This window comes from Colletotrichum truncatum, assembly GCF_014235925.2.
Source record: "Colletotrichum truncatum strain CMES1059 chromosome Unknown Contig_0008, whole genome shotgun sequence".
NCBI lineage: Eukaryota > Fungi > Ascomycota > Sordariomycetes > Glomerellales > Glomerellaceae > Colletotrichum > Colletotrichum truncatum.
The window spans coordinates 945610-972684 of NW_027222405.1; the positions used below are offsets into that span (position 1 = coordinate 945610).

The 27075-nt window shown below is 50.9% G+C and overlaps 8 protein-coding genes across 8 annotated transcripts; all 8 read right to left on the minus strand.

The window, feature by feature from the left end:
- Positions 1 to 1757: 1757 nt before the first annotated feature.
- On the minus strand, positions 1758 to 3717 carry CTRU02_211751 (ATP-binding cassette sub-family f member 2; the record flags this gene model as incomplete). The annotated part of the gene is made up of 3 exons (XM_036732967.1): positions 1758 to 1884; positions 1941 to 3082; positions 3139 to 3717. The coding sequence occupies 3 exons, from the start codon at positions 3715 to 3717 to the stop codon at positions 1758 to 1760; spliced, it is 1848 nt and encodes a 615-aa protein (XP_036575304.1).
- A 1681-nt stretch (positions 3718 to 5398) lies between these two features.
- On the minus strand, positions 5399 to 6268 carry CTRU02_211752 (uncharacterized protein; the record flags this gene model as incomplete). Its single annotated transcript, XM_036732966.1, has 2 exons — positions 5399 to 5657; positions 5748 to 6268. 2 exons carry the CDS (start codon positions 6266 to 6268, stop codon positions 5399 to 5401), a joined length of 780 nt encoding a protein of 259 aa, XP_036575303.1.
- A 939-nt stretch (positions 6269 to 7207) lies between these two features.
- CTRU02_211753 (uncharacterized protein) lies at positions 7208 to 8550 on the minus strand (the record flags this gene model as incomplete). Its single annotated transcript, XM_070205709.1, has 4 exons — positions 7208 to 7639; positions 7661 to 7877; positions 7957 to 8195; positions 8284 to 8550. The coding sequence occupies 4 exons, from the start codon at positions 8548 to 8550 to the stop codon at positions 7208 to 7210; spliced, it is 1155 nt and encodes a 384-aa protein (XP_070060522.1).
- A 1716-nt stretch (positions 8551 to 10266) lies between these two features.
- CTRU02_211754 (uncharacterized protein) lies at positions 10267 to 10879 on the minus strand (the record flags this gene model as incomplete). Its single annotated transcript, XM_036732964.1, has 2 exons — positions 10267 to 10749; positions 10823 to 10879. The coding sequence occupies 2 exons, from the start codon at positions 10877 to 10879 to the stop codon at positions 10267 to 10269; spliced, it is 540 nt and encodes a 179-aa protein (XP_036575301.1).
- A 2865-nt stretch (positions 10880 to 13744) lies between these two features.
- Positions 13745 to 17774, minus strand: CTRU02_211755 (beta transducin-like protein HET-D2Y; the record flags this gene model as incomplete). Its single annotated transcript, XM_036732962.1, has 3 exons — positions 13745 to 15937; positions 15987 to 17512; positions 17561 to 17774. 3 exons carry the CDS (start codon positions 17772 to 17774, stop codon positions 13745 to 13747), a joined length of 3933 nt encoding a protein of 1310 aa, XP_036575299.1.
- Positions 17775 to 18797: 1023 nt separating this feature from the next.
- On the minus strand, positions 18798 to 19886 carry CTRU02_211756 (endopolygalacturonase; the record flags this gene model as incomplete). Its single annotated transcript, XM_036732961.1, has 1 exon — positions 18798 to 19886. The coding sequence occupies one exon, from the start codon at positions 19884 to 19886 to the stop codon at positions 18798 to 18800; it is 1089 nt and encodes a 362-aa protein (XP_036575298.1).
- A 1635-nt stretch (positions 19887 to 21521) lies between these two features.
- CTRU02_211757 (retinol dehydrogenase) lies at positions 21522 to 22460 on the minus strand (the record flags this gene model as incomplete). Its single annotated transcript, XM_036732960.1, has 1 exon — positions 21522 to 22460. The coding sequence occupies one exon, from the start codon at positions 22458 to 22460 to the stop codon at positions 21522 to 21524; it is 939 nt and encodes a 312-aa protein (XP_036575297.1).
- A 1285-nt stretch (positions 22461 to 23745) lies between these two features.
- On the minus strand, positions 23746 to 25350 carry CTRU02_211758 (vacuolar protein sorting-associated protein 62; the record flags this gene model as incomplete). Its single annotated transcript, XM_036732959.2, has 5 exons — positions 23746 to 24361; positions 24429 to 24478; positions 24535 to 24652; positions 24706 to 25132; positions 25206 to 25350. 5 exons carry the CDS (start codon positions 25348 to 25350, stop codon positions 23746 to 23748), a joined length of 1356 nt encoding a protein of 451 aa, XP_036575296.2.
- Between the last annotated feature and the right edge of the window lie 1725 nt (positions 25351 to 27075).

Below are 27075 nucleotides of genomic sequence, written 5' to 3' on the forward strand. Positions count from 1 at the left end.
GTCAACTAGCTTATAAAGCAGCTTATAAATCAGACTAGAATCTTCTTTAACTAAATAGACTTTTAGATAAGGTTAAAGAGAGTATTCCATAGGGATCTGAATGTCATATGTTTAAACTAGCAAGCAGCCATTCTTAGCTAGTTACTTTTGTAAGTCCTACTAAGTCTTAGATAAGACTAAATAGGATAAATAAGTAAAATAGAAGTATAATATACTTATACTTCTAACATATTTAAACCTTTATAAAAAATAGATGGCTATAATTATACTTAACATAGTTTATATATATTTTCTTTTCTTAGTAAGTATAGTAGTTAGTTTAATATAGAATTTCGAAAAACGGCGTTTTTGGTGTAAATGGGGTGCCCAAATGTGGGGGGTGCCCAGAAGTGGGTGTGGGACGTTAGTACCTACAATGCGGTAACGGGGGGGAGACCTCCATGCCAGATCTACACATGACAGAAATTGTTAGTGTCACGCAGGGGACGCAGTATGGAGTAACTGTAGGGATATCCAGAAACCCTCAATATCCCTCCATCACCAGGGGAAAAAAGAACAGGTCATCAATAATGAAATGGCACATGCATTCAGTCGTAATCCTCGTAGAGTTTTCCTACACTCGTCAAAACAAAGACCACACACACACACATATCAATCTCACACCAACAAACTCCGTCACGATCAACACGCGCTGAATCTCCAAACGTCTCCCATCTCACCCCCAAACCAAAACCTCATCCCTATCTCCACTTAAATCCCGCCCCCCAGCACCCCTAATTGGCCCTCCGCAACGCCTCGTGAATTCCCCCCTCCCCCCCTCGCGCACCCCTGCTTTGAAATTCCCGTCCAGCCCGTTCCTCCCGCATCACGTGCATCATCATCATCCTCCTCCTCCTTCTACAGCCTTTCTCCGTAAAAGAGGGCGAAAAAAAAAAGAGACGGCGAAAAACACTCCAAGCGGAGAAGCCGACAAATTCGGTTCCCCCTTCCCCCTTCCCCTCCTTCCTCCCTGACTCACTCTTTCACATTTTTGCCGCTGGAACCAGTTTCTGCCAACTCATATTTACTACGTTCGCCCGAACCGAACGGATCAGATTTTTGTTGAGGGGAGGGGGGGAGGACTTTTACGGGGAAAGGCTGACATATCTCACTATGAACAGCAGCGGTCATTTTGGTCATTTTGTCATGGCATCATCGCACACATAGATTTCTACCCTGAATATTCACCACTAGACAGATCTCACAAAAAAACACCTCGGGACAGTTAAAAGGACAGTTGAAGCGCAGTCAATGGCCGGAGCCTCTATTGTCATCATCTAAACAGAGAGAGACCCATGAATCTCGACGTAAGAAAAAAAAAAACTAGAAAAGTACTTTGCAAACTGCAGATATCTGTCTATCCCATTTGCCGTGCCCGCAGCCCGCCCATGAAATGCGGATGCCGATTTGTTTCCCTTCGTCCGTCCCAGATGCCGCGCGCGCGCGCGCGCTCCCCCTTCTTCAATCTCTTTCCCAATTCCTCTTCTTCTTTTTTTTCGCCCCTGCCCGGCCTGGGTCATGAACGGTCGTGGCGGCACATACTCATTATAGTCGTGAACAAAAAAATATCCCCTTTGTTCTGTAATATGCCTTAATCCACGAAAAACAAGAAACAAACCACCCGCTAAGAGAGTAAAAATGCACCTCGCCTTTTGGATGTATCGTGAGCGTATCCTTTTTTTTTCTTTCTTCAGACGCGAGAAAAAAAAAAAACCTTTTTAGACAGCACCAGACGAAATCATCTTCTTGCGCAGGTAGTTCTTGTACTCTCCTATCGTGCCCTCCCAAGGCTTGATGGTCTTGTTCTCGCACACCAGAATCTGCTTGGCAATCTTGTCCAAAAGTCTGAAGAGATGTTAGTGATGTGTTTGATTATAAATTTCATAATGTGAATGACATACCTGAAGTCGTGGGACACGACAATGACACCACCGCTGAAGGCGTTGATGGCGTCCGCCAAACTGTCAATGGTGGGGATATCCAAACCGTTGGTAGGCTCGTCGAGCAAAAGCATGTTGGGGCTCTCGATGGCGAGCAGGGCGAAGACGATACGGGACTTCTGGCCGTCGGACAGGGTACCGATCAGGGAGGTCTGGGCCTCACCAGTCAGACCGTAGCGGCCGAGCTGCTGACGCCAGTACTGGTAGTCCTGGGACTTCTCCTTGTACTTCTCGCGGACGAAGTCGAGAGCCGACTTGGTGAGGTCAAGCTGCTCGGCAGAGTGCTGGGAGTACAGACCAAGCTTCAAGTGAGTGTGACGGGTGACAGCACCGTTGGTGGGGGAGAGCTTGCCGGTCATCAGGCGCAGCAGGGTGGACTTGCCAACACCGTTGGGGCCGACGAGAGCGGTACGGGAGTCCATGTCGAACCCGAGGTCGATGTTGCGGTACAGGTCGTCCTTGGCGTCACCAGAGTAGGAGAAGGTGACGTTGTCAAAAGACAGGACGGGAGGGGGCAGCTTCTCGACATCGGCGAAACGGAAGGTGAAGACCTTGTCGGGGATGACGGGCTGGATGAAGCCGTCGGCCTCCATCTTGTCCAGAATCTTCTGACGGGACTTGGCCTGACGCACCAAGTTGGCGTAGGTACCGGCGGAAGCGATGAACTTCTTGATGTGGACGATTTCGTCCTGCTGCTTTTGGTAGGCCTTCATCTGGTTCGTCTCCTGTTCGGATCTCGTCTTGCTGTACGAGTCGTAGTTACCTCCGTAGTAGAGGAGCTGCTTCATGCGCATGTCGATCATGGTTGTGCACACACCGTTGAGGAAGTCCATGGAGTGGGAAACAAGGACGAGCGTACGCTCCCACTTCTTGAGGTACTCCTCAAGCCACACACAGGCCTCGAGATCCAAATGGGCAGTGGGGTCGTCGAGCAACAGCAGCGAGGGCTTGACGAACAGCGCCTTGGCGAGGGCGACACGCATTCTCCAACCACCGGACATGTCCTTGGTCTTCTTGTGAATGGTGACCTTGTTGAAACCCAGACCGGTCAAAATGAGGGAAGCGCGGGTGGCGAAGGTAGAGGGGTCCATCTTCTCCATGTGCTACGGGAGCTGTTAGCGGAAATTCATCTTCACATGTGCTTAGGCAGGTTACTCACCTCGTAGAGGTCCATGAGGACCGGGTCCTCGGGACCGTTGTCCTCCAAAATCTTTTCAGCCAACTTGTCCAGACGCTCCATCTCACGCTCGGCCTCGGTCACGACCCACTCAAGGGCACCGAGTTCAGAGGGAGGAGCACCCTCGTTCAGGAGGTAGATGTCGACGTGCTCAGGGATAGGGAACTCGCGCTTGGCGATGGCCTTGAGAAGAGTAGACTTTCCGCAACCGTTCTCACCCAGGAGACCGTACCGGCGACCGTAGGAAAGCTCGAGGGTGGTATCGTTGAAGAGAACGCGACCGTGGAACACCAAACTGGCACTGGTGATCTTGACGTCTCTGCTGGTAGGGGTAGAAGCCAGGACACCGGTAGTGACACGGTCAGAGATACCGTGCTTGTCCATCTGGGCGGCGAGGCGGTTGACCTCGTCCATCTTCTCGGCGGAGGTGGCGGGGGCGTCATCGTCGCCGTTCACCGACGAGGCGGTAGTGCTGGCATTCTTAGAGCCGAGCTTCTTCTTGTCAAGCTTGCCCTCAGCAGCCTTCTTGGCGAGTCTCTTCTCCTTGGAGGCGGAAACCATGATGGCGGTCGTTGATGACGATGGCGGGGTATTCCTTTTTTTTTAAGCGATGGCGGGGAACGTGGTCGTCCGGCAGAAAAAAATGAAGAATCAAGAGAAGAAAGACAAAAACGAATTTCCCTTATTTACTTCTATTGATGCGGTCAACGACGATGGAAGATAATGCCACGCAGCGTCAAGTCGGCGATGAAGTCGACTTGTGAAAGGAAGGAATGGGGGGAGGAGGGAAAGCGGCGTGTAGAGGAAGAAAGAAAGAGAAGGGGTAAAAAAAAATTCGATGGTTTCCTCCGACAGGGTGGTGGCCAAGCGACAAAGCCAAAAAAGAAATAAAAATAAAAAAAGGTACGTGGAGCGGCGGTGCGAAACACAGCCTTGGGAGCAGTGATTTCAGGTTCTCAAAAGGTGGGGAGGGGTCTGACGAGTGTGGTAGTGGGGCAGAATCACTCAAAATTTTGAAAAAGCTGATAATCGATAGGGTAGCGAGGGGCGATAAGGCACCAATTCAGTCATAATGCACTACGAATGGATACGTACCCCCGCTATGGTGCAGTAAAAGAGGCCTGGGTGGCCTCTGTTCCCTCCTCCCCTGCTGGTTGCTGATGCTACTGCTGATGCTGCTGCTGCTGCTGCTGGGTGGTGGTGTGGACCAACCACTAATGCTGTCCTCTCTTTTGGCAAACAATTACACGTACACATCAAACGCCACACATCTTTTTACCAAATAATTAGTGCGTGTCTCGTACCTGTTGCGGCAACGAAGTGAATACCAAGGCGGCCTATCATACGATGTCCTCTGAACACCTTCATACAGCCTGCACGAATGCTTTGGATGCGGCGGCTTTTGTCAAGTGAACCCCTCCGCAATTCGATATCGTTATCTAATCGTTGGCGCCAAATAGACCCGCTTCTCACCTTGGAAGCGGACACGCCTCCCAATGGGGCTTGACGTCACGCGTCACGTGAATCCCCCTCTGACTTTGGCTGTGTTCTGATTGGGTGCGCCAATAGATGGTGGTGGCATGAGCGGTGAGTGGTGAGTGTTGTGGGTAGATGGTGGCTCAGTGAAGATCTCGGAGAGTAACCAGGTCATTTACATTTGTATTGTTTTATATAGTTTCAAAACTGTAATATCAATGGCCAATATTCCGTATATCCTTGGGTATCAATCCAGCTGACAGCTTATCAAATCCAATACGCCATGGGGCAACTGAGTGCCGTCAAGTTGCTAATTCCGGGCTTGAGTGTCTGTGACCGGCCACTACTTCTCTCAACCCTTTCGTTTAAAGGGTTCTAGTGGCTATTCCTCAAAAACGCCAATGATGTGTTGTTGGTGACATGTCGCCCAGCACCACAGCCACCTCTCTCGCTCAACGTGGCTTACTCTTTAGTATACCCGGCCGGTGAAAAAGTATGTGCTGTGAATGTCCTCGAAGCGGGTATCATTTAAACTGCCCTATACAATGACAGTTTGTTTTCCCAGTTCGGTAAGAGAGATTGATATGTGCTCTCCAAGTCAGCTTGTTTCCTCAATTGCGTAGCTACCGCGGCCGTAACTGTTTTGTACGGTCTGTATCCCGGTAGCCGGCGTTGGCGGTAACGGCTGTACGGCATTGGGCCATTTGCATAGCCAGACGATGCCGCTGTCTGTTATGTTTCTTTATCTCCGTCATGTAAAAATAATTCAAAACCTCGCTTGTCGACTGCTGTAATCCCTCGCCACAGTGACCGTCCCGTCGGCCCCAGGTACGAAGCGAACGTAATGGTTCGCAAAGTAGGAGAGCATCATCCTTCTCGGGATGAAAATCTCCATCGGCGTCGTCGGCGGCACCGGCACCATCTCACAGAGCTCTCCTCTCGGCACGAAGACGACATCCGAGTACTGCCGGCGAATGTTGTCCACCTCGACGCATGCAAAAACAAATAATGAAAAATGTACAACCCTGCGTTCGTCAGTCAGCATCCGTGCCCCCCAAGCAAGCCATGTAGAGGCACAACACAATAAAAGAAAAAAAGGGGGATTCAAAACTCACATCAACCAAAACATGAAAAAGACCAGGGCCGCCGTGGTATGCGACTGCCGTGCGTCAACCACCCAATACGTCCCTCGCTGATAATCAAGCCACTGTGCCACCACCACCCCCATCAGCGCCGCCGTGGGCAGCCATACCAGTAAATGCCCGGCGACGTGACCCCCCGTGTTCCCCCAGCTGAATCTCGTACTCCTCTGCCGCCTCCCCGTGTCCTTCGTCCACCGCACCCCCTTATCCCTCACCAGCAGCGCGATAAGGTCCGCCAAGCTCCAGATGATGCCCAGTACCGCCGTCGGACTGCCCATGGCCCAATTCCAGCTGTACAGGAAATCCCCGTCACGCTGCGAACCCAAGGCGCCGAGGATGGTGATGCCGAGCAGGATGGAGGCGACGCGGAGGCAGAGGGTTGTCCGGTACATTGAGCGGTTGTAAGGGATCGCGGCGAGGAAGTCTCCGTGGCGATGACCGCTGCTCTCCGGGGCCAACGTCATGATGGCCGGGTGGAGCGGCGTGTTGTCCATTGTGACGGTCTCGGGGAGGAGTCGGCCTGCATCGCCTTGACAGGTTGTTGCTCGTCTCGAGCGGTTGATCGCGTTTGTCACGAGGGGATTATCATGGATGCCGTAGTTGCCGCGACGCCTTTGTTTCGATTGTTGTTTGTTTTTTCCTTCTCTTCCTTCCTCTCTCTCTCTCTCTTTCTCTTTCTTCGGCCGATTCGCACTAAGGTCTTCGCGGTTGATTGATTTGATGATATCGTCGACGTCGGATTACGCGGAGAGTAAGACGAGGGGGCGTCGCAAGTTGTCGATGGGTAAAATAGCGTCGGAACCACTGGAAAACCAGCAGAACCAGCATGGGAAAGGATCGGAAGGCCCTGCGGACAGGGGAATGCGACAAAGCCCGCTAAGCCAATTCTTCCCTGGGGGGGCATCCGAGTGACCCATTCACAGCGCGACGGTACGAGGTGCCAGTGGGGCTACCATGTGCCCACAGTCCCTGGGGCGCCCTGTGACAGCGCGAGTCGGCCCCCTGAAGCAAGTGCTGTGCCACTCACTGGTACACTACCGGTAGGCTGGGGGGGCCGCCTTTGATGTCACTGGTGCTTTAGTGGTGTGAGTTTATTCCGAGGCGAAATGGAAGGTCGGGGCAAGCCATGCGATGGGTTGATAGCCTCATTTTTGGAATTGATGTTTCATGGTTAATTGCTATGTGACTTTGAATGAGTTTCAATTGAGATGTCGTCAAATGACGATGTATGTAATGTATAGTATGTGTAGAGTCTCATCTTGATTCTATAATCTCAGTATGAGTAACCATACGTATCATGAGAGCTGGTACCCAAAGCCTCCCATTTTAATATGCCAAATACCCAATGTCCAATACCCCAACGCCATGCAAATCGTGATGCTATACACGGGTATCTTTCAAAAAACAACCAAGCCCATGTGATTCTTCCCTCGCTACAGCGACCTTGTCCTACCGCTGGTGTGCCCCTGCGACGAGGACTCCCCCAAGGAGGCCAAAATGGCCGTCTTATTCACCCTAAACTTGCCCTCCCTCGAATCCGCATCTGCCGGCGTCATGCCCGTCGCGCTCGTCGCAAACTTCAAGTCCACGTCCCCGGGCATAATCAGCTGCGGCTGCGCGTCTCCCCTTCTCATCCTCTCCAGCTCCGCCTCGTCAGGCTCGTAATCTTCCGGCGGGGGCCTCATGCCCGGCCGCAAGTGTCGATCGATATCTCCCGGCGCGATGTTCGGCGGCACTCCCCTGACGGGCTTCCTCTTGATAGCCGAGACCGCCGACGGACGTTCCGGTAGCGGCGGCGGGGACTCTGGCGGGAAGAGCTGGGGCGGCGACTTTGGCACATCGACGCGCAGCCGCGGCGGCGGTTGCTGCGGGAATCCGTTGCTGTTGGTCGTGGTCTGGCTCGTCGGGCTCTGAGGCGATAGCGGGAACGACGGCGTGCGGGCGGAATACTGCGATCGCCACGTCGGCTGTTTGGGGAACGCCTTCGCGACGACGTAGACGGTTTGGCCGGTTTCGGGTAAGAACATGACCCTCGGTCTGCGGCGGCGGATCTCGCGGCGTCGTTCGATGCAGGCGCGGAAGAAGAGGAATGCGTGAATCAGTCTAAGGGGGGTTACTATATTAGTCGACGGGGAGACCACGCTGTGAAAGCAGAGGATGAGATTTTGAAGGTCCTACGCACGCGTTGATGCCCATGAAGATGCATTCCGTCAGGACGAGGTTGAGCGGGTAAAGAACGGCATTACCCCCGAAGTTTTCGTTCTGCCATGTGAGCTGGAGAGATACCCAGCCGGCGGCGACGGCTGAGAGGGTACCGAAGACGAGCTCGACGCCGATGAGAGCTTTAGGTGTGATGCCGCGGCCATGACGGGCACAAATGGTGAGAAACTCGGCCAGGTCCCAGAAGAAAGACGGCAGAGCCTGTGCCAGTCAGAATCCATAAAGTTCCTACAACTACTTTACTTCTGCGGTATACTGCGGGAGGGAGGGGGGTTATTGGTAGACGAACAGCAAAGAGACATAGACCAGGCCACACTGAGAACAGCGTATCGGGTTGCGGAGCCGAATACCAGGCGAGGCAAATAACCAGAACAATAGTGCAAAGAAGAAGCCCGATGAGGCGCAGGATAATCTTGCAGACCTCCCAGCCGCGACTACGCTGGTTCTCTAGCCAGCGGACCTGGGACGGGTCGATGGAAGTAGTTGGCGAAGGAGGCTTCCCGGCGTCCACCTCGGAAGAAAGCGATTCGAGCTGGTACGACTCGGGCGCACTCATATTCACCGTGGGCCGCGCATGGGCGAATCTGTCTGAACGGTCCCAGTTATATGGATATGTAGGCGTTGAGGTTGGCGTTGCTAACGAAGGTGGTTGTGGTGGTGGTGGTGCAGCCGGCAGCGGCTTTCTGGAGATTTTCCCCATATTGGGTTTCTCTCTCGTATTATCGGCGCATCGGCGCTTCACTCGCCGCTGAATAACACCTCGTTTCAATCTCCTATTTTTTCCCTCCCTTCTCTTTCAAACTTCCGTGGCCCGTTCGTCTGGTTACTACGTTTGCCCCTGACTCGTTCCGAGGCAAGGGGTCTCCGCAGCTGTGCTTCAGCGGACGGAGGTTAATGCCGGCTTGGCTAAAGTATCCAGTTGGTCATTTGAAAATGACTTGATGGAGAAGCAAAAAAGAGATGGGAATTTGGGACGTTGGAAAGAAACGTGGTCCAGCCCTTGTCTGTCCTATGCGCCTCGTTTGGTATATGGACAGGAGAAAATAAGGTGGTGACCATTGGGAAACCCCCAGACGCAGCATGGCGGCGGCAGGATGCAGTTAAGTCAATATTCACCATGTGCCAAAAACCGCATTGGAATTAGGCAACCGTATTCCAATTGGCTCCACTCGTCTGCGGAAGCCCGAACCGAATCCATCCACAGGGCGAAAAGTGTATTGGCGCGTTTTCGACTCCTCCACTTGGCGCTGTACAGAGTCACCATAGTATGCATAGTAGTACACTACACTCTTCTAGAATGTCCATGGGTGAGGCATCGCGGACTGATCTGCAGCAAGGCCCTGTTGATGTTATGGTCAAGGCTTGATCCAAGCCACTTGAAAGTGAGCACTTCATCAACTAGACAAGCTGCCTGGCTAAAGCTGTCTTGGGTTCCCCTTTCGAGCAGAGGCTTTACACACTGATCCGAGGGAGTGGCTCATAAAGCTCATGCTTTGCTTACTTCTCACCCCTGACGAATGTTCAGGTCTACCAATCACGGCGATGGTCCCTATACGAGGCGATTGAATCCCCTCGCTAGCTGTTCCCTCAGTAAACAAGAGAACAAATAGTATGACCCAATCATGGCAAATTACCCAGTGCAATCCTAGCATTCCTAGCATTCCGTACCCTGGCGTAGCGCCCAACACAGCATCAAGAGTTTTTTATTACAGATTAAAACAACCTCAATTACCGCTGCCTATAACCGTCGATGGTCGAATAATAATATCATTATGCTAAAAGGAGAATAGCAAAAGGGTTAGTTAAAACGCACAATTGGCCAAAAGCAAAAACAATGGACACTGTGGGAATTGAACCCACGACCTTTCACAGAGCGCATCGCCGGAACGACGAAGATGCGAAGCGAAAATCATACCCCTAGACCAAGCGCCCATTGTTGGGAGACTTGTCTTGATTTGCATCTATGAAGCGCGTACCCGAGCATGCGACCATCCTTACTGTTTTGGCTATTCATCTTCTACGACGCTGATGCATAAAGCTTTTACCTTATTAAGAGCCTAGACAACGCTTTTAAAATGTAGCATCAACCCGGACTGAAACTCTTATCTACGTTCACCAACTAAGGTGTGCACCAAGATCACGACCAGCACAAAACACACATGGCCAACACTTATACATCACGACACAAACGTTACGGAATTTCTTTTGATTCCATCCACCCTCTTGGGTATACTATTCATACAAGGTCATAATCATTCCCATTTTTCCAAATTTACGCCTGAACATCGCTCTTCAAGTTCTCGTACACAGTCTGGCCTCCAGTCTCGGTCTGGCGGGGACCAGCATCACGCGCGCCCTTGGTCTGGCTCAGCTGGAAGTGCTGCTCCGCGACGCGGCCGGGGTCGTTCTCGCTGCCGGGCTCGGCCTTGAACGCCTCCTGCACGCCGTCCTTGGTGTTCTTGGCGTCGAAGCCCTCCTGGATGTTCTTGCCGTGGGGGCCCGCGGGGTCGCGGATGTACTGGTTGTTCACGTATGTCGGCGCTGTGCCGGCCTGACCGGGGATCGATGATGAGCTTGCGCCGGTAGAAGAGCCAGTGCCGGCTCGGGCAGCGGAGTTGGTGGTGCCGGAAGAGGCGTCGACGCCGGCGTTGGCTGCGAAGGAGCCGCCCTCGCGGGCGGACTCGGCGGCGAGAGAGCCCGAGGGGACAGGGCCCGTGGACTCACTCTGGGTGGGGGCACCGGCGCCGGGTTGGACCTGTCCTTGTTAGCATCGTTATACTGAGATTCACATACAGCCTTGCAGGCCTCGGCGGGAGCTGTGAACATACCTTGGTGCCGGCAGAGGGGGCCTTGTTGTTGGTGGTGTTGCTGAACTGGGCAGACATATTGATGGTTGTTTATGATGATTGGTTGATGTTATACGGGGTATAAAAAAATGGTCAGATGTGATGGTTTGCCTTTTTTTTGTAAGTGTCGTGTGTCTAATTGACTTATTCTGGTTTTCAAACCTCATCCAAGGGCTCAATGGCCGCCATATAAATCTCCAAAGGCCGCGCATGACATCATGTCGAGCCCTTCTTACATCAATCTGAGCCGGAGGTGAATCTCCAAGCACAGACGGCGAACCCACTGCAGTATGACTTCAGCCTCTCCACATATTCCTCCCCAGGCTTGTGGCGCGATGGGATGAGCAACTCATTACATCATTCAGCGAACCTTTCTCCTCTCCTTTTTTCTCCATTGAGAAATATGAAGCAAGCTGAAAACAAGGCATAAAGTGGCTAGAGCATTCTCTTTGCTTGTCTACAAGGCGATCGACCATCGTCGCGCATCCGATCGATCTTCACCGACGCCTCACCGAGGTGTGGGGGGCTGGTGAGCGGGCCGGCGCGAGGTTAACAAATGGACCACAATGACGATTTACGTTGCGGATGAAGACAGTTCCTTGGTGGCGAATGAGGCTTTTTGTGCTTGGCGACGTCACTTCTGCTATTCCGAAATGGGCGTCTCCATTGTCATCCTAGTTTCAACATGGTATTTTGCGATCTCCATCTTGACCGAAGCCCTTGCTTCGATCTAGGGTTTTAGGGTCCTGACTTGCCAGCCTGATGGAGCTGAATGGTTTTAATCTGCTGAAACTAAAGGTTTTTGCGTGAGATGAATGCTCTAAACAGATTACACATCGCGATTGGCTTCCCAGACGTTTAGTATCCATGGAGAGTCCTGGATAAGATGCGGTTGGCAGTGTCTTCCGAGACCATCATTAAGACCAGTACCAGAAATGAGTCTGAACCATTTCTATGAAGGCTAATACCAATAATCCCTGTTATGTGGCAACCGCCGAAGGCAGCTCGAGATTGGATTTTTAAGCATCTAAACAAGCTCGAAGTTGTCACTTGTGCTGGCTGAGCCTTAGCAGGCTTCTGTTAATGTTGTAATAGGTGTTACAAAGTTTTTATTTCATTAACATATTTTCATGTTATATTTTGCTATATTGTATGGCGTATCATGCTCATTAAGGATTCAACACGAGTCCGATGTTGACTCTGTTTGGAAATGCAGATTACAATTACCGCCAAGTACGAAAAAGCCGTAAGCCCGAGCAGCCTCTTTGAGAGTATCTATTGCTATTACTTGGCCGACGAAGTGTAGGTAGATAACGATAATTCTGTTTTGCAGCTATCTTGGTCAGTCTCAAATACTCTGAGCTGCTTCTTTACGGCCGTTCTACCTTATGTTGTGGTGCAATGCAGACGAAACCGGACTTGTGACATGTAAACATCTATCTAGATAAACTTTACGCAAGATATCGTCGGGGGTAATATCAAGCCTCTCAGTTCACTTAGTTCCAGTCGACTGTTGATATTCATGACTTTGTAAGGCGCCAGTAGTTATAGTTACAAATCGCTGGCAATGCCAGCAACTTCCAACAAACCTGGACAACAAGACAGAGTACCGCGTGCTGGGTGGTTTTAAATAAACTCACCGTATGAACCACTCATTACTTGAGACAAGCAATGGTGTAGATGTATTCAACGCTGGACTGACCACGATAAAATTAAGGATAAAGTGGCTGACCAATGTCAACTAATCAGAAATCGACTGCAATATCATGATCTCCTACCACTTGCCTAAGATGTGCGGAAAGAATATGTTAGCGACAGCTTGGAGAAGGTGCTTATCTGTCACCACCGCACCGCCCTTTTGCGCTTGGAAATCCAGAACCTTGATTATTCGATGGAACAAATACCACAGGTTCCCAACGTTGATGAGAACCCTCAGAAAAGGATCATGATATACGGCAGACAAGATCAGCACACCGAATGACCACTGAATGACTTAAAAAGTATCAACAGTGCAGTGGTTGACGTGTGGGTTTCAACGCTTACCCGTGGGCTGTGGCTGAAATGTGGTCAAGGAGTGGCCGTCATCCACGCTATGGAAGGGCCCAATACTATCGATGGTATAAAAATGCCGTAATGTATCATGTGCATTAACTACTCTTTGATTTGTCTTTCAGGGGCTCGGCTCTCATCTTGATGACTATGTCTGATGCCGGGATAGAGTCAGCATTTGACTGCCTCCGCTGGTATGAGTTGGTGAGCGCCATTTTGATGAAAGCTTTGAACAAGGCGGCTTGAAAATCCGGGGTTTAGACCGAAAATAAGCTCAAATGGTGTCCTTGGGCGGGGGTTCCTTCTCATCGACTTCGAGACTCTTGGCAATCCATTTCATTCTGTCCAAGGTGTCCTTCAATGAGTAAGTCGGCACTTGGTCTGTGGTGGTGACAATTCCGTTATCAAGGGGACATAGAGTTCGCTTTACAAGCCGTTCAAACCTTTCCGTACATATACTATCTCCAAAGAGTGATTCGAAAGCTATCAATGATAACGATCAACTAGTAGAAGCATTTTTGGCTGTGGTAGTGCATGCTTATATTCACGTACAAAGGAGGGCGGGATGAGGCTGGCCACATCAAGTGCTTCGCTTATGAGTAAATATTGACGTCGAAGTGAATGGAGAGTCGAAATACACGAGGAATCTATGTGCCCTATGAATGCTGCTTTAGTCGTGAGCCGATTGTGTGTAAAGACACTAGCATTGTACAACAGCACAAGTTTATCGAGACTACTACTGGAGAAAGAACCGAAGTATGAAAGCCCGCTACTAGTACAATAAAATGTTCCTCCAACGAAGCCCCTCCAACTCCTGAGGTGCTAAACAGGGAAATAGGAGAATTAAAGGGTCAGTTAAAGACCTAGGTCACCCTCCGCAAACCAAAAGAACTGAACATGACCCGAAGCACAGCCAGTGACCAGCGTAGATCCGGCGACGGCCGAGCGCCTCGATCGGTACACTGGCGGCAGCCATAGGAGATTCTCAGAGTCTCTAGTAATCCACGTGCCGTCAGCACTGATTGCATAGCCACAAAACCGAGGGCATTCAGTCATAGTAATCCCTGTAACTGATGCTGTCGTACTAATAGCAAATGTGTTTTTAAGGTCGATAGAGCCTATATCCGTGTGAAGTATTTCGTTGGTTTCTGAAAAACGAAGACTATAAAGCGTGCGGAACATGTCGAATGTCCGGAGACACTGCCCTGTTGCGCTATACCAGATCTTAACGGTTTGATCAGATGACGCCGATGCCAGCTGCGTACCTTCGCTCGAGAAAGCGACTGAGTCGACGTCGCCGTCATGGCCCTCAAGCGTTTGGAGACACTGCCCTGTCTCGCTATACCAGATCTTAACGGTATTATCATCCGACCCGGATGCCAGCCGCGAGCTGTCTCCCGAGAAGGTTACCGAAATAACAGAGTTCATATGGCCCTCAAGCGTTTGGAGACACTGGCCTGTGGTACCATCCCAGATCTTAACGGTATTATCATCCGACCCTGAAGCTAGCTTCGTGTCATCGACTGAGAAGGCCACCGAACAGACGGAGTGGCTATGGCCCTCAAGTGTTTGGAGACACTGGCCTGTCGTACCATCCCAGATCTTAACGGTATTATCATTCGACCCTGATGCCAGCCGCGAGCTGTCTCCCGAGAAGGTTACCGAAGTAACAGAGTTCATATGGCCCTCAAGCGTTTGGAGACACTGGCCTGTGGCACCATCCCAGATCTTGATAGTATGGTCGCCCGACCCTGAAGCTAGCTTCGTGTTATCGTTCGAGAAGGCCACTGAAGTGACAAAGCTGCTATGCCCTTCCGGCGTCTGGAGATATCGGTCGTTGGGCCTGCCCCAGATCTGGATATTACGATCGTCCGATACTGACGTTAACTGCGTGCCTTTGTCTGAGAAGACCACCGACTCAACGCGGCTGTAATAACTTTCAGGCGCGTATGAAATTTCTCTTGGAACGATGTCCCAGATCCTGATAGTGCAGTCACCTGATCCTGATGCTAGCTGCGTGTTATTCCTTGAGAAGGTCACCGACCTGACCATGCTATGGACCTGGAGCGTTTGGAGACACTGGCCTGTGGCGCTATCCCAGATCTTAATAGTGCGATCATGGGACCCTGATGCTAGCTTCGTGCTATCGCTCGAGAACGCCACCGACCGGACGGCGTCGCCATGGCCCTCAAGTGTTTGGAGACACTGCCCTGTCGAGCTGTCCCAGACCTTGACGGTTTGGTCCCATGACGCCGATGCCAGCTGTATGCTATCATCTGAGAAAGCTATGGAGGCGACAGTGCCCTTATGTCCCTTAATTGTTTGAAGATGCTGGCCTGTGGTGGTATCCCAGACCTTAATAGTGTTGTCAGCTGACACTGATGCCAGCCGTGTGCTATCAACTGAGAAGACCATCAACCAGACGATATCGCTATGGCCTATAAGCACCCAGGGACACTGGCTTGTGGTGCTATCCCAGATATTGATAGTGTTATCCTCCAGCGCTGACCCTAGCTTTGTGCCATCGCCCGAGCAGGCGACTGAGCAGACGTCGTCGCCATGGAACCCAAACGTTTGGAGACACTGGCCTGTGGCGCTATCCCAGATCTTAACGGTGCGATCACGGGACCTTGATACCAGCTTCGTGCTAGCGCTCGAGAAGGCTACCGACCGGACGGTGTCTTTATGGCCCTCAAGCGTCTGAAGACACCGGCCCGTGGTGCTGTCCCATACCTTAATGGTATTATCATCCGACGCTGACGCCAGCTGCGTGCCATCTCCCGAGAAAGCCACCGAGGTGACAGTGCTGTCATGGCCCTCCAATGTCTGCTGGCATGCATTCCAGTTATTTTCTACAGAAGGCTTTATAGTTACCCATTGAGGTTCCAGATGTCTAAACAAACTCCAAACAAAGCTACGTTTTGGGCAAAATATAAGTGCTGAAGTATATACCTGAAGAGGGCTGCTCTCAATACCTACTTTATTAGTTCGAATAAACCGTAATGCGTCCTGAGTTAAATTCCTAAATACCAATGCCTCCCCTGAGGCCTTACCGTATTAATATTAATTAAGGGTTAGAAGTTCGTGATTTACATACCTGGACCAGGCATGCCAGCTTAGCCATTTGAAGGATACCCTCTGACATACTCCCAACAAGACTTAGCGCCTCTAGCCAGTGAAGGTAGTGCTGCTCTAAGAATGTATGAACCGGACCGCTATCTTGGAGATAGTTATGCCCCTGCCCGGCAGGATTCCCGTCCGACAGGTGGTAGATCCAGTAGACGAGGGAATACCGGGCTGGCGCTAGTGGATCAGGATCGGGCGGCTCAACTTCGTCGATAGGGTATCCCGGCGCGCGAAGGTCATATACGTCGCGTTTGAGTATTCTCGACATGACTTGGATCGATTGTAAGACAATATCATTGTGCCTTGCTGCTGAGCCAGATGGAAAGAGATACCTATCTAGCATTAAGAAGTCTTTAGCTGACTGGTGAACAAGGTAAACAATACTGTCTCGTATTGTAAGAAATGACCCGCATAAAGCTACAATTGTAGCGATATGTTGTAGATGTGATATATCTACCGGTAGGTCGGCAAGGGCTTGTAATTCCTGTAGATGAAGAGGGCGATAGGTAGTAGTGACTGTTGAGAGAATTTTGCGGCAGAAATCGGCACTTCTCCGCCGTAGTTGTTGAATTTGGCGTATCATCCGTCCATATAGCTCCTCCAACCCAGCCGGAATGTCGTCTATTGTTTCTAGAATATCCCAGCTCTGCGCTTTACGAAGCTCTTGGATCACTAATGCCACCCAGAGGAAAGTCCCGTCGGCTTTTACCTGCATTTTCTGTCTTACTTGCTCTTGGAGGACTACGTCTCTTTGTAACTGTGCTAACTCTGAAACGCACTGCGCAATGTACGTGTTCACAGCCCAAGATATATGGTGTGCATTTTCCTTTAGCTCTAGGACTAGTAGTTTCTGAGTCTCGGTCGGCTGTATTTTATTTTCGATATGATAAATATTGCGGCTAGATATAAGCAGCTTCGCGCGCGATGATGAGGATGAGGATATTTTGACGATCAGGTGTAGGAGTTGGTCAAGGTTGGTCTCACACTCGTCAAGTGCGTCGATAACTAAGTAGGTGTCTCGCAGACTTGGGTCCTCCAAGATGCTAAAAAGCATCTTGGATAAGGCGTCCCAGCTGTTTGCGTCTTCAACCAGTTTCTTCCCGGCGTGATCGTACTTTTCCCGCACGCGCCCGATACGGGATGGCTCTTGAATGAGGATCTGATAGATGAGGCCGCGAAGTACAGCCGTCGCATTGTTCAGCCGTACATCCGTAGCCTGACAGAAGAAATAGGATAGCATTGTTCTGGATGACTTCTCCAGCTCGTCAATAATACCACAGAGCAGCATCGTCTTGCCTTTGCCGGGATCACCCTTGATCCAGAGCAGACGGCTCTGTCCGCCGTCACGCCATTGGCGGAAGTCATCGTGCTCGAGAATCCAACGATATGAATCTCGGAGGAGGCCGCCTTTCACACGCTCGATACGTGACTTGTCGTCGCGCGGATCGGTGATGTATAAGGCCTGTAAGAAATCGCAATCGCCGTTGGATGTTGCTCCTTTTTTACTCGTTAGTTCGGTTGCGCGATGCCTATAAGGAGGCCTACCAAAGTAGATATCGCGAGCGCTGAAATTACCAGAGCCCGAGTGTTGAATCCCGGTACCATGCAACTCCGATCGAACGTTAGGCTGTATCGCTCTGTGGATTGCCCCGCTACCATCATTTTGAGACACAATGTCTGGTGTGGCCTGTCGCTTTCTAGACCTTTCGTCTAGATCAAACACTTTTTGAGGCCACGGCCTTTTGGGGTTGTCCCCCATTGCAAAGGCCCTATGGACTCCTTGGGTAGTATGTAGAATAAACTTGCGCTCATCTGATCAGGCTGAGCGAACGACGGCTGATGAGGGGATTTCGCTAACGTAGGCCTGCGTTATTGGCTGGACCGCAAGACCCTGGACGGTTAACATGCGCCCAGTAAGCGAGTCGACGATTGGGTAATCGGAACGAGCAGCTTACCCCGCCATATCTAAATAGGTGAAAGCAGCTGAGCGGCGGTAAGAATTGTCGAGTGACCAACTGCCCTTCGCCATATTATCCCATCAAGTCCGGCATGGCCACAGTACATCGATATAAGAGCCCAAGCAAAGAGGCTTATTTACGTATCTATTGTCCATGATTAGGACTGAAGTTTATTGTCTGAATTCCATGCTGTGGTGGTGGTTCGGTGCTTGCGGTGTAGCGCACCTACAACCATGTGGCCTCGCATCAGCCACACCAGCTGTCCCTCCAAACAACTCCTGCCAGGCTTTGTGCTGATTTGAGCCTTCCCTCTAAGATTATAATAGGATATAACGCTTTAAGTAGCTCGTTCTTCTCTACTTATAAGAGGCAGAGGTATTGAGTAATATGAGGAGAGCTAACTGATAAAGCTTGGTTGTGAGGCATGGGTATTAGTACCGCTAGCTCGACTCTGAATCGAGCTAAGCATATCAAAAGGATTGTAAGGGCTGCCTTGCTGCACTCAATAACAGCAAAAGCCTAGTGCTGGCAAACGGTCTACAGTACTCAACGAAGAACCACAACGTGGTATGGTGTAAGCTTTGTTGTTTGTCGTCGGCAAATCCAAAAGAAAATTAACATGTCACGAATCTCACTCAAGGGTTCACAGGATACAGGCAATTGAAATTATTGCAATGTATTCCACAAGGGTATCTAAGAATCGAATAATGACTAGTCAGAGGCAAATGCCACTGACATTTCCTCAGCCATGCGGCCACTTCACACAGCTGGCATCAGCTTAAGCCAAATGTTCAACTTAGGAGCACGCTCCCGGCATAAACCATTTAGCACTTGGCACCAGAGCCGGAGGGAATGCCGGAGCACTCCTTGGAGGTCTTGCCACCGGTGACGGAGACACCAGACCACTTCCAGTTGGAGCAGGCACCCTTGGCGCAAAGGATGTAGACGTTGGTACCCTTGGAAGCAACGGTGCCCTTGACGTTCTTGACGGTGACATCGGTGATGGGGATACCGGCGGTGGGCTTGCCAGTGGGGCTGCCGTTCTCGTAGTCCTGCTGGATGACGATACCCTTCTTGTTGATGTTCTTCAGGGTGATGTTCTCGAAAGTGATGCCCTTGACGGAGCCGGTCTTGTTGGCGATGGTCTTGATGCGGATACCGTTGTCGGCCTTCTCAATGGTGGAGTCGCGGATGACGATGTCCTTGACGGTGTTGGAGGTGCGGCCACCGACGGAGCCGATGGACAGACCGTGGGAGCCGTAGCAGTATCCCTTCTCGAAGGTGATCTTGGTGCCGGAGTTGATGGCCAGGCAGTCGTCCTGGTTGTAGACCTTGGCGCCGGAGATGAGGACGTTGGTGGACTGGCCGACGTCGAAGGCGTCGGTGTTGTGGCCACCCTTGGTGTCGCCGTCCTTGTTGTTGAACTCAACGTTGAGGACGTTGAGGTTGGTGACGCCGTTGATGGAGAAACCGTGGGCGGGGGTGTTCTTGACGTTCAGGCCGGAGATGGTACCGTCGTTGATCTTGACCTTGAAGAACTTGGGCTTCTTCTTGCCGCCGTTGCCTCCCTTGCCGTCCCACCAGCGCTCGCCCTGGCAGGAGATGGAGTGGCCGGAAGCACCGGTGACGGTGACCTTCTTACCGCCGACGGCGATGAGGGGGCCCTCCCACTCCTTGTAGCCGAAGGTGGTGGTACCCTTGAAGGTGACCTTGGTGCCGTCTTTCAGGCCGGTAAGGTCGAGGGTCTCACCGGCGGGGACCTTGATGCCGTTGAGGACGATGTCGGTGCAGGAAGTCTTCTTGGACATGGCCGTCTTAGCATCGGTGAAGGTGCAAGAGGCACGAGTGTCGAGCTCGGCGGGGGCGGCGGCGGCCAGGGCGCTGAAGCCCGCGATCATGGGAAGGAAGCGCATCGTTTCGGTTTTGGGGTTGTGGTCAACACAGTAACTTCAAATATGTACAGAAAAGTTGTTTCGAAAAAGAGAGACTGGGGTTGGTAAAAGAGTGTGGAAAAAAAAGAGTGAATGGAAGTGAGCTTGAAGAACACAATGGATTAACAGAAACAGTTCAGCGGAAGGTGAGCGGCGTGATCATATTTATAAAAGATTCAGCTCGATCAATCCTCAGCAATCTCTCTGCTTATTGTGCTCAAGTCATTCTTGTGGCATCCTTCGGATCATCGGCATCACCGCTGTCCACATCCCCGGTTCTCTAGGAGGAGACTGTGATTTCAAAATCCCGTTTAATCTTCAGCCGGAATCTCCTCCCCGTATGAGGATACCGCCGCTCCACTCTTAGAATGGTTCAAGCTTCAAATTCTGCACTCCTGCGGCACGAGCTAGTGGTAGTGTGTGGAGTGCAACTAGTGCACGTTGTTGGCAAACCGAGACGTGACGATGGGATGATGCCCGGTCCTTGGGACGAACACACACAGGGCTGACTGGACAAAAATTCCAAGAAGTCTGGCCAGCCGAGTGGATAATGGTGCTACAGAAACGAGAACGAAGAAGCTTGTTCGCCGTAGTTCTTTCGGTAGAGCCATTATGGCTCTCCCAAGACGCGTGGCCACAGCGAACAGCTTCCACTTCAGGCATTTCAAATGTCAATGGCATCTTGGCTTTCTTGGCTTAGGCTTAATCTGCCGATCTATCCGATCATGGACATGTTGTGACCCAGAAGTTCATGTTATTCTCCACTGATCTTTTGAGGCTCGCCCTGTGCGAAAAGGAGGTTTCCACTTTATTCCTTCAAAGACTCCAGCAGGGCTCCATCCGCATCGAAATAGGTAAATGATGGAGGGTCCAGGCTGAACGACTTTGATGTTGTCGGTGTTGATGGTTGAAATTGGTCTTGCCGAATCTTCTCCTTGCTTTTGGACATCTTTGATGAAGTTCTCGTCGGAGGCTTCGGCCTGCGAAGTGGTGTGATTAACCTTAAAAGCCCTAATTGAACAATATGGCGCTAAGTCATCCGACGAGCCGACTGGCCTTGTGGGGAACGAGGCTCTCTAAGCGGATATGGGCTGACGCGTAAAGTTGCCCTCGGTGGAGTGAGGCTCAAAAGAGGCGCGCATACCAGGTGCTCATCCCATTGGAAACCATATCGACATCAGGACCGTTTGTGTCAAGTTTAAACGAAGAGGGGCGATTACTGGAGGGAATAATACTTGCGGTCGGTCACTGAGAGTCCTTTCTACGGGATGTGGGAACCTCCCACTCGGTCTCGGATTCCCTGCCTGTTCTAACACCCTGTCTATTTAACCTGTGTTGCTGACTTATGCGGGCAACTAACGTTGGCTCTAACCCACTCGAGCACACTAGACATCTCACGGCGCAATTTCACCGGCAACTTACAACCGACTTGGTAGCTTATGCAGCGAGTTGCAGACCAAGTCTAGTCGCGGGAGTTAACATACTTGAAACATTCCGGTCGCTCAACACTTTAATTCGGCTCCGCATTACGCTAGGAGTAACGAGGCAAAATAAGCAATACGAATTGTGGTTCATTTTGTTATCTCCTTTCTGCTCGGGCAGTTACGGGTCTCATTACTAAAGGTGGCTCCGAAGTTCATCTTCCGTCCACTTCCACAGTTGTTCCCTCTTATTCTTGTCCTCACTAAGGCGGGTGCCCTTACCGCTCACACCGACTGGATGGTAAAAAGCACCGCTCTTGACGTCAGGGCTGAAGGAAGCCCACAGCTGGTTCAAAGCCCCCTTTTGCGGACTTACCGCCACCACTTTGGTCCCGAGGTACACTACCATCCCGATGAGGAAGTTGGAGTTATTGATGATGGACTCGGCGAGGTTGGTATCCACGACGCCTGGATGGACGCTAACCACTTTGATTTCTGGATTGCGCTCGGCAAGGGCTGCTGCATAGTGAATGTTCGCCACCTTGGAAATGCCGTAACGGAAACGACTCGCAGTCTCAGGCATTTTGGTCTTGAGCTTGTCAAGCTGGTACGTGTCTTTCGGGGCCCAGCCTTCCGCAGCAGAGGAGAGGAAGACAACCCTCACGTCCGGGTTCTCACTTGCTGTCTTTTTGAGAACCGGGAGTAACAGTTGCGTAAAGAGCGCGTGGCCCATGTGGTTTGTGCCAAACTGGATCTCGTATCCCTCCTTCGTGAGGCCATCAGGCGTCGCCATGATGCCAGCATTGTTGATGAGAAGATCGAGACGCTGGGAGGACTCATTGAATGTCCTGGCCGCGGCTTTGATACTTTCAAATGACGCGAGGTCAAGAGGAAGGTAAGTAATCGGTGAGACGCTGGCCCCCTCTTTTTTCAAATCTTCGATTGCTTTCTCCCCCTTTTCTTTCGAACGACCAGCCAGGTAGATGTGCGCCGGATTGTGCTTGGCGATTTGTCGAATCGTTTCCAGTCCGAGGCCAGAGTTGCCACCCGTGACCACAATCACTTTCCCGGTCAAATCAGGGATGTCTTTATCCGGGTTGAAGTTGTAACCTCCCATCAAGAATGCCGTCGCCATTTTGTTCAGCGTAGTCAGCGTAGTTGTATCAAATTTTCAATTTCTATGAGATGTCGATGTCGATCACGGCCAGGAAGAATGTCACAAAAGCCAAGCGCGTGTCTTATACGTGATCTTGACAAAGTTTGACGTTTCATGACACGCGCCCGACCGTCCCGGCGTTCAATGTCTGTTCCCTAGCAAAACCGGTCGCAGAATGGTGTTTGCAGTTTCAGGGACTAGGGCCCCCCGCCTCAAGTTTCGCTCAGGGCATCTTAACGTTTGGCGGCGGGCTTCCAATCCATTTCATAGGACCGCCTCAGAAGTTTTGACTTCCCGAGGCATCGGATTTCAGGGTCTGACTTAATATCCACAGTGGACTGCCGTCTGTTGGATTCAGGACGCTTGCTCACACGTTCGGCTCGGACGAGATCAACAGTCCGCAGTAGAAACCCTCCATAAGCAGGAGTATGGCTTCCAGTAAGAATAACTTAGAGTTTGACGCCTGTGATCATACGCGTGTCTCCTCTTACCCGTGCCCAAGAAGCCTGCGGGGTATTCTTGGCACAAAGTCTAATGTCTTGCGTCTTCGCTGATTGCAACCCACCTTCTAGGATACATCGTGTTCATACCCAGCGATTATTTTCACCTTTTGTTTGCCATGTTAGTTAGGATAAATGACTCCTTCGTCAGTTCCAGTCTGCTGCAAAACGGGCAGTCATACTATCAATTCTTGCACTGAGGGTCATCACGCGAAAGTAAATATCTATACCTCTGCCAGGATTAACTAGTTTAGTGCTGTCCAACGTTAATTCTTCGAGGTGTCTGACATTTGGTTTTATCAAGGATCTGTAAGACAACCTGGTAGGAAATATTCATAAGTTACATTGTCGTGACGAAGGTCTCCGTATTTTTGAGCCTTGGTATTGTCTTTCTAGCCTAGTTTCCTATGGTAAACAATCTCTAGAAAATATTAGCCATTCAAAGCTTTCAGCGTCAATAAGTAGACTAAATCACAACTACCTAGGTAAACTATTTAATCCTTGCAGAGGTATACGAGAGGCATAATTCTAGGTGGAAGTACATTATCCTATGACTGCATGCTCAGTAGAAAAACTCACCTAAAGTCTAATTTTATACAGAGTGAACATGATCTATATACATCATCAATTCATAGCTAGCTTCATAACCACCCTGCTGCTCAGTACAGTTCTAATTCATCATCTCTGACGTTGCACACAGAACATCACGTCCGGTGTCCCTCCTAGGCCTCATGCGCTTGCATTCAGTCCTCTTAAAGAACCACTTACCTTAACTTAACGTTCCTCTTCTTTCCCATATCCTCATCCTCATCCGAGGAGGACAACAGTGCCTCATCTTCTAGAACCCAATCATCTAATGCCACATCCTCTGCCTGTAGTCTTTGGTACTTTCTTCTCCTGTATCTCCGAACGCCAAGCACAATGCCCACAACTGTACCAGATAAAACGACTATTATCGTTCCTAAAGAAACCCACTTTCTCCATCCCCTTATACAACACGGATACCATGCCATGAAGACGCCCACGCCCCACTCCTTCCACCCAATTCTTCGTCTCTGTTCTGGCTTAAGTCCTTTTCTCAATAGTTGCTTATGCCGAGGACCAGTTGGTCCGGATTCGTAGCGTTTGAGCCCAAAGTGTGGGACTGTCTCCTGGCGGGAATCTGAGTCGGGCCATCTAATGTCGCCCCAGCGTCCAGTATAATAGAAGAAGGATGTGAAGTTGGAAGCGGGTGATGCAGGGGGCGACTGGCCAGGAGGTTCTATCCTAGTCAATGTGAAACTGTCGGCGTCGAGGCGGTAGAAGTAGGCCGAGAGGATAGGATCCCACTTTTGACCCGCGTCGCAGTAGTCAACTAGGACTATGTTGTGGAGTTGGTTCCTATGTGTCTAACGTTAGAACCGATATCTGTCGCGTTAGTCTCCTAGGCAATTGAAACTGAACTTACCCTGGAGCGACATAATTGGCGTGGGATCCAAGAGCGCTGTAGACAATAGGCTATTCAAGCGTCAGAAATATACAACCTGACGATTAATATCACGGTCTTAACGCACCCTTCCGTCGGTTTTTGTGATTTTCGGATCATTCCACTTATAGCCTGCACCGCCGTCATGTTGACTGTAGTAGATTCCCACAGGCTTTCCATCCCGAAAACGAACCATGTTGTGCTCCCTGCAAGAAAATGTCAGATGTATGCCCAACATAGTGCATAGAATTTGGTATACCAATCTCCAACGTGATCTCCGAAATGCATCCCCGACGCCACCTTACCGCCTTTCACTAGACGATTGAGAGGTTCAAGTACTTGAGTAATATTCGGGCCCTCATTGAAAGAGTAAAAATAAAAGTAAAACGCGTCCATGTCACGCTTGCTCTTCTCTACCAGAATCACAACGCACGGCGTGGCATTGTGAATGCGGCCGTCCTCGTCCGGTGCTTCGCCGTGAAACCATGGTGGGTATGTGGTGGGATCATCATTGGAGGCGAGTGCAACATCTTCCCCATACTTATTGAGAATCTCCAAGTTGTCTAGATCAAGTGGGGGAAGATCATGGATCGGCTGTCCATCAAGCACCGGCGTGGTGTGGCGGATGTGCGTAAGAAGGTCGCTAGGCTTATAAGAATCTTCCGAATGCAGCCATACCAGCGGTGCTAGAATTCAGTGTTAGATCCCACACAGTCTTCTGCATCTTTATTTTTTCATGATGCTCATGTGGTGACGTACCATGACGCGCCACATAATCCGGGCACCGAGCCTCCGGCTCCGTCTCCGGCCCCGCCCGGGCGGGAAACGCGAGTAAAAACCCGACAAAGTAGAACAGAAATCCGGACATCGATACCTGCATGTGAGCGGAAGGCAAGCCACCCATTTTCTGTACGCGGAACTTTCGTGATAGCAACAACTTTTGGGTAAGCTCGAAGGGGGAAACTTGTCGTGTGCAGCCTAGCTAAACAAAAGGTCCAATCGCGGCGCTTTGTCAGCGTCAGCAGTCGGTATCTTCGGGGTGCGTTTGTCTCCATCGGAAGACTCGGATTGGACTCTTGGTAGCTTGGCCCTCTTATTCTTGCATTTCCAAGATGCACGTTCATTCCCCACCAATTACGGATACTTTTTTTTTTATGTTTTTCTCTATATTTTACTCCACTTGTTTGCCGTCCGGCGGCCGAGGCGCATTTTCTTGCTCTTTTTATCATAGTGCATGATTTTCGATCGGTGATAACGGCGGACCCATGTACAGAGTAAATGGATGCAGAGCCATGTCTGCCAGACTGCATGCAATTAGGTCATGAGGATGAGACCGTCTTTGCTCCCCGCTAGTTCTCCTCGGACGGAAGAGAGGCCGGCCGCCAATTATCTCTTTCCATCCCGTGGGTTTGAGTCATCTTCGCGTACCCCTAACTGGAATGCTTTGTCGTACGATACACAGAGGGTGCATGAGATGGTTGGTAGGGTGACATTCACAAAGGGAGCCGCTTCAAGAAGGGCTATTATTCGATGAGACGCATCGTGATTTGAACAGCCTAATGTGTAGACAGAGACATTAGATCTCGAACCCGTGCAAGCAAAACGATAGATCTAACGGCCCAACCCTTGCGACAGCTTATTGAGCCACTTAATATGCGCGGTAAATCATTTGTGGACACCAGCTGGAGTCTGAACATGGCTTCTCTCACCATTCCCTGTACTCCTCGTCCTCAGAAAGCCCAACGAGGATCTTTTCCATCCAGAGGAGGAGGCTTACGATCTGGGGGAGTTCCTGCGGAGAAACCCCATGGGAATATCGAACAACTTCAGCTTAGGACCGACTGTTAAATGGCGGGGGCTAACGTGATCAGACCCCTGCGTGCCGCCTCCAGATTCCTTGGGCGTTTTCGCGGGGTGCGCCACCTACGTATCATGACCCCAACGTGGTAGCAATCGTCATCTCCTTCCATCCCTTCTACAAACCGCTGCTGGTAATCATTCGCGAGGTGCGCATACTTCTCGGTACTTTAGACAGCTAAGACAGCTAAGAATACTAAGCTTCCCCAAGCTCCCTAAGCTTTCTCTTGTCAGGGGGTGCAATCCAACGGCCATGCAACCAACCAGCCTAAGCATTAGTACACCATCAGATGGCGATACAGACAGGCCATTGCAACATAAGCTGCATGGTAGACAGACGGCGACCCCGCAGCTACCAGCATTAGATAGGGTCTGGCTCATGAAAAAGGCAGGCAAAGGCAAGTATGCCTCATTGTTTCCATAGCCGAATGCATGTTTCTTTTTGTGATGGGTGTACCTCATACGACTCTATTCCTCGACACCCCCGGTAGCTTGCTCACCCGACGCCCGCCCACTTCGAGGTACAGGTGAGGACATGTCATAGATGAGACAGAATTCCCTGCGCGTCAAGAGAACGGCCGACGGGGTCCAGTCAGGCATGCAGGAGGCAGGCAATATGGTTATTTAATCTGATCACCCCCCTCCAGCTCTTCGCGGGTGCAGATGAGACGACCCTCTCTTTGCTAGGACATGTCTTTTTCATTGGGCTTGTGAGACCCCTCTAACACGCTTTACTGCCGATACTGCCCGCGCTTCGCATATTCATCCTTCA